At 46.3% G+C, this 9,359-nt stretch overlaps 1 protein-coding gene across 3 annotated transcripts in view; it reads right to left on the reverse strand.

The window, feature by feature from the left end:
- LVRN (laeverin) overlaps window positions 1–1,467 on the reverse strand; it is a 36,728-nt gene extending 35,261 nt beyond the window's left edge. Inside the window, exon 1 of one of the 3 annotated variants that reach the window (XR_008965737.1) lies at window positions 853–1,461. Coding sequence is in view for 2 of the 3 variants with exons in the window: in XM_057372324.1 (XP_057228307.1) it covers window positions 853–1,445 (593 nt within the window). In the remaining variant the exon portion in view is untranslated. Of the gene's footprint in view, window positions 1–852 lie in introns of all 3 variants that reach the window. The other 2 variants (XM_057372324.1, XM_057372333.1) reach the window with 2 other exon arrangements.
- Between the last annotated feature and the right edge of the window lie 7,892 nt (window positions 1,468–9,359).

Here is a 9,359-nt window from a genome sequence, read left to right on the forward strand (position 1 = left end):
GGAAAAGGAAAAGGAAAAGGAAAAGGAAAAGGAAAAGGAAAAGGAAAAGGAAAAGGAAAAGGAAAAGGAAAAGGAAAAGGAAAAGGAAAAGGAAAGCATCATTTTGAGGGTGAAAATGTTTTAGATGATTGACTACTTGATAAGCTTACACAGCTCCAGCACGGATTTTGCCGTTCAAATGAGAAGCAAAGCATCCTAACAGCACCCACGACACAAATCATGGGTTGTCTGGCGAAAACTGAACAACTTCATGCGCAACAACATCTACAAGGTAGAGCTGTTAAAGCAGACCCTCATTCTCCTCCACCACACTTCCGAAATTGCATGTGGTCAGCGTCTCTAAACTCATGCCGAAATACACAGAAAGAATGCCGGGTTCTTGACAAAGATATGCTCCCCTCAGATACATGCTGAGGGGGTGGGGAGCTGTCAGTGTTACAAGGACATGCGTAGGGCCGGGACAGAGATTCTAAGACGGGCTGCAGGCATTGGGCATAGTGTGACCCCCCTCGCTGCCAGTCAAAGGCACTGAGAGACCAGAAATTGCCCAGCCGGTGCTGCAGGTGAGCTCACCTGCCGACGGAGAGCCAGGGCAGCCCGGCCGATGCTCTCCGGAGAGGAGCGCTGCCAGCCTGGGCACAGCCCGGAGTTSGCGGCACGCTCCCTTTGGAGTCCGCGATGCGGTCCCGGGAGGTGCTCCGGCGGTGCGGAGCGGCCGCCTCTCCCCGTCCCGGGCAGCGGAGCAGCTCCCGCAGCCGCCCCGGCACAGGGGGAGACCCTGCCCGAAGCCGTGGCACCGCSGCTGCCGTCGGCGCAGGGGCGCGGGGTGCCCGGAGCGGCCGCCGCCCGTACCTGCTCTGCCCCTCGTCGGTGTAGCGGATGAGGAAGAGCCCGTCCAGATCCTCCTCCAGCCGGCCCTGGAAGCTCAGCTGCAGCATGTAGCGGCGCCCGGCCCGGAGCCGGCCGCGGAGCTCCAGCACCGCCACCTCGTCCGCCTCCTCCAGCCGCAGCCCCGCCACCTCCACGGCGGCGCCCGGCTCGGACAGGGGACCGCGCACGGCGGCGACACCGCGGCTCCGCAGCCCCGCGCTGTGCAGCACCGCCGTGTCCGTGTCCTGCAGACAGCGCACTGTGATGTTCACCTGCCCGGTGAAGGCGAAGGGCCCCTCCTGGCCCGGCCGCACCCGCGGCCACAGCTCCAGGTCGTAGTGGAGCGGCAGGAGGTGGCGGGGCAGGCGGCGGACGGAGCCGGCGGCCGGAGCGGGCGGCGGAGGGGCGGCGGGGCCGGGGGAAGCGGGCGAGGGCGGCGGCGGCGCTGCCTCCTGCCGGCAGCGCCCGTAGAGAGCGGCGAGCGCCAGCAGCGCGACCAGCAGCGCCAGCAGCAGCGCGGCCCCCACCGCCGCCGCCCTCCGCCCCACGTACAGACCCCCGCCCCGGCTCCCCATCCCCGCTCTGCGCCCCGACGGCCGCGGCCGCCGCTACTTACGGGGCGGGGGAGTGAGCGCCACCGAGGGCGGGACGAGCGGCCGAGGGCAGTCGGGTTCCCCCCCGTCCCGGAGAAGCTTCTCCGCCAAGGGCTGCCCCCATCTCGTCTGCCTCAGCAGCCTGCGGGGCAAAAGCGACGGCGGGCATCCCAGCAGCCGCTCCTCAAGTCCGAGCGAGTGAACGTTCCGGCGGCGGCGGCGGCGGGAGATGCTGGATGCCCAGGACCGCCCGGGATGAGGAAAACGGCGCTGCCCGGACAGACGGAACGGCCCCGGGGTGGTCCCGGCCGTGTCTCAGCGCAGGACGGCGGCTCGGGGCTTCAGAAAGCCCCGGTACAAGAGGCGGCCGTCGRGCCACAGATGGGGGCTCCCCATGCACCGTCCGGAAAAATAAAGGAAATCCCAAACTTACAAACATTCCTAYGTCTTTCACCATGATGGCAAGAAAATGGGTCACTGAGGTGTGCAAAGTGTTGTGGTTAGAGCTGATCTCTTCTCCAGGGAAATCTACATGTCAGAAGATCGAGTCTGCAAAGTCTTCGGTTCATAAAGGCACGCCAACGTGAGTTTTTAAAAAACATCCTCTTTTAGAGCCCCATTTCCCTGCGTAGTTCAGTTGAGGGCATAAACATCACTGTGCTGTCCATACATAGTTAATTAACCCTATCACAATCAATAGGATTAATCCCGTGTTTCCAGTTAAACACATACTTAAAGAGTTTACCAGTTTGGGCCAGGCTGCCAGCCAAATAGCAAAATGAAACCTTGTAAAATTTGCCTGGTGTTTTTTCTCAGTTGCTGCTCTTTTTTAACATCATGATGAGCTGTGCATTAACGATAGCAGAAGCCAGGAACAATGGCTCCTAAGTGTCATTGCCTCAGACACTTTGTAATTTGGATTATGAGCAGGGTCTCCCCCTCCTTCCTTTTTCCCCCTTTCTTTTTATTTACTTCCAACCAACACACAGCCCTGCATTGCCTTGAACCCAAGACAATTTCCTGGGGCCTGTAGTCCCACAAGAGCCACCTTCAACACCAAACATTTCTGTTGGCAAAATGGAGGTGTTGGATTAGGTATTACAGTCCGCTTTGTCACCAGAGTTAAAATTCACCCCCATGGCTTAACTCTAGAGGTATCTTCAGCTAATTTAGTTGTTAATTGAGAGAGGTAACTTTTCCTGTTGTCCTGTACAGAGCACAGGTGTTGCTTTCCACATGCTGGGTGCAGCAGGGCTGGCTGTTACWGCTCTAGGGAATAGCTCTGAGCCACTGCACTATGAGAATTCCCCGTTCCAGCAGAAGACTATAATCTGCTATCCTGTCACTCAAGGGATGTGGGAGCCCCTCTGACAGCCTGTTCCCTGCATCTCTCCCGCTCTTCTTGCCTCCTCTGCTGCCTGCCCCAATGCCCTTTCTGCTGTTGCCCATTAGGTTCACAACGTGTTGCCTTCTGTTGCTGGCTCGTCCACCTTCCTGTTTTTTTTCCACACAGCTTGACTTGTACATTTCTGTTTCCATGCTTCTTTTCTCATTTGGTTTTCATTTACTCCAGTCCTCCCCACCCATACCCTTTGACTTTTTTCTGTTCCTCTGATTCAGGCCTCTGCCCTCTTTCCACTTAACTTACCATTCTTGCACATGCCTCACATAACTTTACTCTTTATCTTGCACATCTGCAGCCCCTCCTTTTTCTCCTAGCATGTTTTGCAATATCTATCATATTGCTCTCCTGTGAAGACCTTACAATAAACTCCAGCCAACTTCTTGGAGGTTGCTGATCTGCAGCCCTGAACTGATTGCCCTCCAGCATGTCACTTTACAGCTTTCAGAGAAAAAACTATTTGAGTGTTTTGGAAAGTATCTTTTCCTTCTTATTGACATTGTAAGTTTAGGAAACCGTTTGTTGCACCAGTCCAAAATGTTGCTCCATCCCATGGAAGCACCGATACATTAGGGAGACTAGGTAAGAAGAATGGGCTMCCAGAAAGATCAGAATAGCAAAGACAGCTCTGCAGAGAAGGACATGATGGGAAGAAGAGAATAGATACCACAGAACATTATGGATGAGTTCCATGTCCTGTTTTTTAAATTGTTTTATTCATCCTCAACGCTGTTCAGTAAAGCCATTCTCACCCACTCAACTCCTCAAAACAAGGCACAGGCGAAATTAAAACTGAGGCATTTCATTCCATATCTGTGAAAACAAGCAGAACTTCTCAGTGATAAGTAAGTGTGCAGACCCTGTGGGAAGGTTGCCCTTATTAGCAATGTGTAATATGTTTCAAAGTTTACAGTTCGTGTCTGTAAAACACACTTTATTTTCTCTTCTGTTCAGTGGAGAATTCAAACCTGCTACTTTCCTCCATCMACACATAATAAACCCACAACAGTTATGATTCAGAATAAATGTTTTAAGAAGTGTTGATTAACTACCTTTTCCTCTCAATTTATAATCTCACAAATGGGTGAGAGGCTTYTGGGTGGGTGATGGGTGAAGGCTTTTCCCAGCCCACCACTGGGCATTCCCCTCCTGGTGGGAACACATATACCATGGAATGTTAGAAATGGGAAAACTGTTTGCATGCAGTACAAAACATGTGAGTAGCTTCTGCTGCAAATATTACAGTTCATCCCTTCAGCTGAACTTTGCAAAGCTGAGACATCTTAATGACACAGATCTGGAGATGAAGATGCAGGAAGCCCTAAACAAGACAGGTACCCTGACCATGGCAAGCGAGGCATGTTTTTTTTTTTTTTTTTTATTCAGGCCATAGCACAGATAAAATCCTGACCTTGGACAGAAGCAGAAGGCCTGTATTTAAATCAGGAAAAAAAAAAGCTCTAATAAATACCTAAAGGTAGAAACAAATCATCGGTTGTGATAGAAGTCAAACAGTTCAGTTGCTTTGAAGAACACCAAAGCATCTGACAAACTTTACTGTCTTGTTTTAGGTGATGAGGTCTGTGCCATGCTCACCAGCTGCTCAAAGTCCTACTGGTGTCCACTAATTTTGGGACACGTGACAGCACACAATCYACTATGAAGGTGCAAGAAGCTAAACAACACTTCCTGTGGTAGCTAGTCAGGAAATTCGACACATTTCAAGTAGCAAAATATTACAGTGACCCTCCCCTAAAGTTTGTCAATATTTTAAATTTAATAGTATTGCTTTCATAAAAATTATTGCAATAGCATCATAAATCATATGTGTTGAATGCCAAGAAAAAGGACAACCACATGTTTAAGCAATGTAAAATAATTTTCATGCTGAAAGATGATTCCCTAAATCACATTCTTAGTGATCTCAACCAAATTTGAGAATGAATGWTGGTTTATATGGCAATTCCAACATTCAGTCAAGGGTGATCAGCACTCCTAAAACTTTGTTTTTTATAGATCTGATCATGTTTCTTCTTCAGGTTTTGGGGAGGTGCCTGATCTCTTCTGTATTTACGAGCTCAGAACTTCTAGGCATGAAGAATCCATGTGCACAGCAAAATTCCCCCTCCCCCCCCCCCTTTTTTTAAAACTTGATCTGCTCATTTCAAACAGTGTAATTTGCTCTGCATCATTTATTCTCCTTTAACAATAATGTTAAAGATGCCTGGGAGCMTCTGTGGCAGGAGCTACTTCATAGAAGATGCTGAAGCTGCAAACTTTCACCGTGGCTCTGAAGGTCTGAATAAATGGATACTTCAGGATGTGTCACAGCCATCTGGAGTAGGAAGAGTGAGCTACAGGTGGACATGCACAGTCAGAATAGCTGCAAATAAGTTTTATACAGATGAATAAAGTCTGAGCACCTGAGAACCTTATCTTCTGTCTGGACATGGTAAAGAAGTTCCCGGCTTTCTTATGCAATCAGGATGAATATTTTATGGCACTTTTCATGGAGTATGTATCTTCAACATCGAACTCAACACAAGTGATACATGCTACCAAATACCTAGAATTAGTCTTGAAATAATGGAGTTTTCTTACCCTATTAAGAAAAAMAAAATCCAACAAACGAAACCAAATCAATAACAACACAATACAAACAAACAAGCAACCCAAACAAGCTAAAAGCAAACCCACCACCAGACTCTGTTTSTCTGTGTCTGTCCTCAAGAGATTTTGTACACTCCTGGTACAGAACTGACAGTGGATATAAAGTTTACAAGTTGTCACAGCAACAACTGAAGGTGGATTTGTATTTGTGTTGGCAAGACTGTCTTAACTGGCCTGTACAGYGCAATACAGAAAGACAATGTGGAGAAGACTTCCAATAAAAATTGATCAAATTTGACCAAACATTTCAGCTGCAATATCATCAAAAAGCATGCAACTGAAAACTCTAGTTAATGGTTTTGAGTGAGGTGTCATTGTGTGGTGGTGACTACGAGCAAATAAAGTGCTTTTACCACAGTAAGTTGTACATCTAATTAAAAAGTTGTAGGTAGGAAAGCATGCTTGAAATACTGCCCTTATTGGTAAGGATGTATGATCTGTAACATGGATATTTTTTCACCTGTGCTTTAATGAAAATATATTCCTTGRTGTTTCAAACTGACAGACCACTGAGGATCCTCTGTCATGAAGACAACAGAGCCATGCAAAAATTTGCTCATAAACTCTGTTCTTGTTTGRTGGACCAGGTGTGAACTGCTAACCAGGGTCTTGCTGACTCTCTCTGCAGATCCATGTAYGACTGAGATGGTTTGGATCTTCAGAGCAAAGGGTAGGTAGGAGCAACAGTTCTCACCACCGGAGCAAAAACAGACACTGGAGCAAAACCAAGCTATTTCTTTGGGTATTTCTGCTTGTGGAGGACAACATAATAGTCCCTAAAAGGTATGGGTAAAATAGAATAATGACAAATCATATAAGTGGGGGTTGACAAAATGACCARTGTGTTCAGTGAGCAGAGGCACCGTGCTGAAGGCTCCCTCCAAAGAGCTGAGGGCACTCAAAGGAGCCAGAGAGAGCTGCAGCCCTCTTTGAAGGTAGGATACCTAGGAGAACCACCTCTTCCTCAGGGAGGGCTGGGAAAGCGTTTCCAGGAAACATGGAGAGATCCACAGAACAGTGGATCAGTGACCTACTGGTAAGTAACCAAGAGGTATGCACAGCTGACATGAAAACCACTAACCAGAATATGAGCAGAAGATAATTAAGGAGGCTGTATTTCTGTAAGTGTTTTCGGGGTTTTGTTTCTGTTTTGTATAGCTGGTGATTCTATCAACTGGCTCTGAAGCTGTGGAAGGCAATTGATAAGCCTTGCAGCTGAGGCTTTATGGCAAGGAAGCACCACATTTCCACTAGTCTGCTTAGCAAGGAAAAGCCCTTTGGAACAATGCACTCTGGAATGAAGTTTTGAAAGAAAATTTTTAGGATTTAATAAAAAAAGGATGAGTGTATCCATGAAACTTTGTTCCAGACACCATTTAACTTCTTCTCTTGTGAAGTTTAATGTTTTCTGATTGTTACTGCTCTTAAAAACATCTTGTAGAGGTATCAGCTTTTCTCCAAATGTGCCAGCATTTTCAGGCTTGCATCCARTCAGACTGTATGGAAGTAGTTAGCAGATTGATATTGCTTAATATGATGATTGGTGTCATTCTAAAAAGTGTTGGCTCTATTTATTATGTGTTTTACAAGTTTTTAGATGGCCATTATTTTTCTGGGATCTTCACTGCAATTATCCAGGAATGTAGTATTTGTCCCCTGAGTCATACTTGTCATACTAAGATTTATCAGTTCCCTAGGGGGAATATCAGGTGCAAGTTTGAAAAACTGATGTATTGMGATACCGTAAACTTTTTCTCACCCATGGAGCTGGACCAACGGAGTGGGATCAGGGACCCGTGTGTCTCATTTCATCTGCTTTTATTGCAAGAAGGGCTCTTGGATGGTATGCAAGCCTAAGATTGCCACAGCCAAGTACAGGAAATGCTTCACAAAGCTTACTTCAGCCCTAGAGCTGMAGAGGGAGCTGAAAGGGAAACAAGCAGAACCTCATAATGTCCAGCTTGCTTTCCTGTTAGAACCAGGAGAATAGCAGAAGAGAAAGCCGGCTGTCAAGCACAGAACAGGGCCATGCCCAGTCTTTGTCAGGGCTTTTGAAACCTCTCTCCTGGGGCACACTGACCCCTCCAGCCACTGAAGGACTCAGAAGAGAGAAATCCCGGACATCACAAAGTTAACTCCTGGGAAATGCAGATGTTTTGGGGATTGGTTCCTCTGYACTGGCTGCTTTGCTCTACAGATCCACTTCTGTAGGGTCACCATATCTGTAAATATCAACCTAATCTTTCTTAGCCCATTTTCCTAGGAAAATACCTGCCTTTTCTGTTCTGGGAATTAGCTCTGCAACAGAGCCCTATTGTTGCACATCTACAGCAAGATCCACTGGCTCATCATCACAAATATATATATACTTCACATTCAGAAACATTGTTTTAAATCTGTCCTCTAAGATTATAAACTGTTTGCCACATTTTCAGATGTGTCCAGTTTTCAAAATACTGAGAAATTAGGACAATTGCTTCCTCGCTTTTTTTTTTTTCCATTAAAATCTTCACTAAAGCAGTCAGACTACTACCCGAAGATTGCTGGTGGGGATTCCCATGCTGACAGAGACTTAAAACACCCAAGAATTCAACAGATAGAAAGCTTACACATCATCTTTATCCCCAGATTCTGGGTGTCATATTTTGAAAGATAAACTTCTTGAAGAAATTCTCAGAACRCTCCCATCTTTATTGGTCCAACAGACCTGTGCTTCACTGCAGATTGTGGCTACATGTCAACTTGTGATCAAATTGGCCAGGGCTCTTATATCCCTACAGACCCTAGACAGCCTCTGTTTTCCAGGGCTTCTTTCTGGCAGGACTTTGGCAGAAATGTATGAAGGTTTGAGCCTGATTTATAAATGGAATAAAGCAGATCTCCAGTTTAACCCCTTAGCATGTTCTTCTGGCATCCCAGAGCACAGTACCTGTTTAGAATTCTTGTCATGGGGCAGCTTGCAATCCCATTGCAGTTCTTCATTTCTGCTTGACAGGTTTGCTCTGACAAACCCTAAATCTGATCTCATCTGATCTCCAAATGCTCTGGTCCAATGAGACAATTAAAAAAAAAAAATCTCTCCTGAAGCCTCTGTGATTGGCTGGCAAAGAGTTCCAATATTTTTTCAAATCTCTTTACTTGGTGGCATGTGACCTGTCTCAAGAAAACATTTATCTTCGAAGGGTCTCAAAATGCATAAATTGCAAAATATAATTCATAATTCTTTTGTGTGGATGGACTTGAGGAAGAAAGGTACCCTGAGCTCTTGTAAAAATCAGTTTTCCACCAAGAATGTAACATAAAATAAGATATGGAAATGGGACATCCCTACTCACAACAGGACAGAAATACTTTCTTCACTCGAAATTATTGTATGTAAAATAACGGTGGTGCTGGCTACTGGATCCTTTCTTTGGTGCAGAAAAGATCATAACAGAATAAAGGATGTGGATGAGTTTTTGGATAGCTCTTTATATTAGTAAAAATAAACCAACCAACCAAACCAACACAACAACAAAAACCCCTTATCAAACAAACAAAACCCCACCAAAACAGAAGCCCCTAATAACCCAAAACAAAACAAAAAAAAACCCATAAAAACCCCAAACCAACCAAAGCAAAAGACCCCTCAAACCAAAAAGCCTCAACAACCCAAAACAAAACTCCAACAACCAAACAACAGAATACCCAAACCAAACAAACAAAAAGACCCCCCAAACCGAAAAGCTCCCAACAATTCAAAACAAAACTTCAGAAATCAAACCAAGAAGAAATCCAACACAACACTTCAGTGCATTTGCCTGCGTTTGAAAAGCTAAAGTTAC

Source organism: Malurus melanocephalus, unplaced genomic scaffold, assembly GCF_030028575.1.
Source record: "Malurus melanocephalus ecotype Western Australia unplaced genomic scaffold, MMel_1.1 scaffold_7, whole genome shotgun sequence".
Classification (NCBI taxonomy): domain Eukaryota; kingdom Metazoa; phylum Chordata; class Aves; order Passeriformes; family Maluridae; genus Malurus; species Malurus melanocephalus.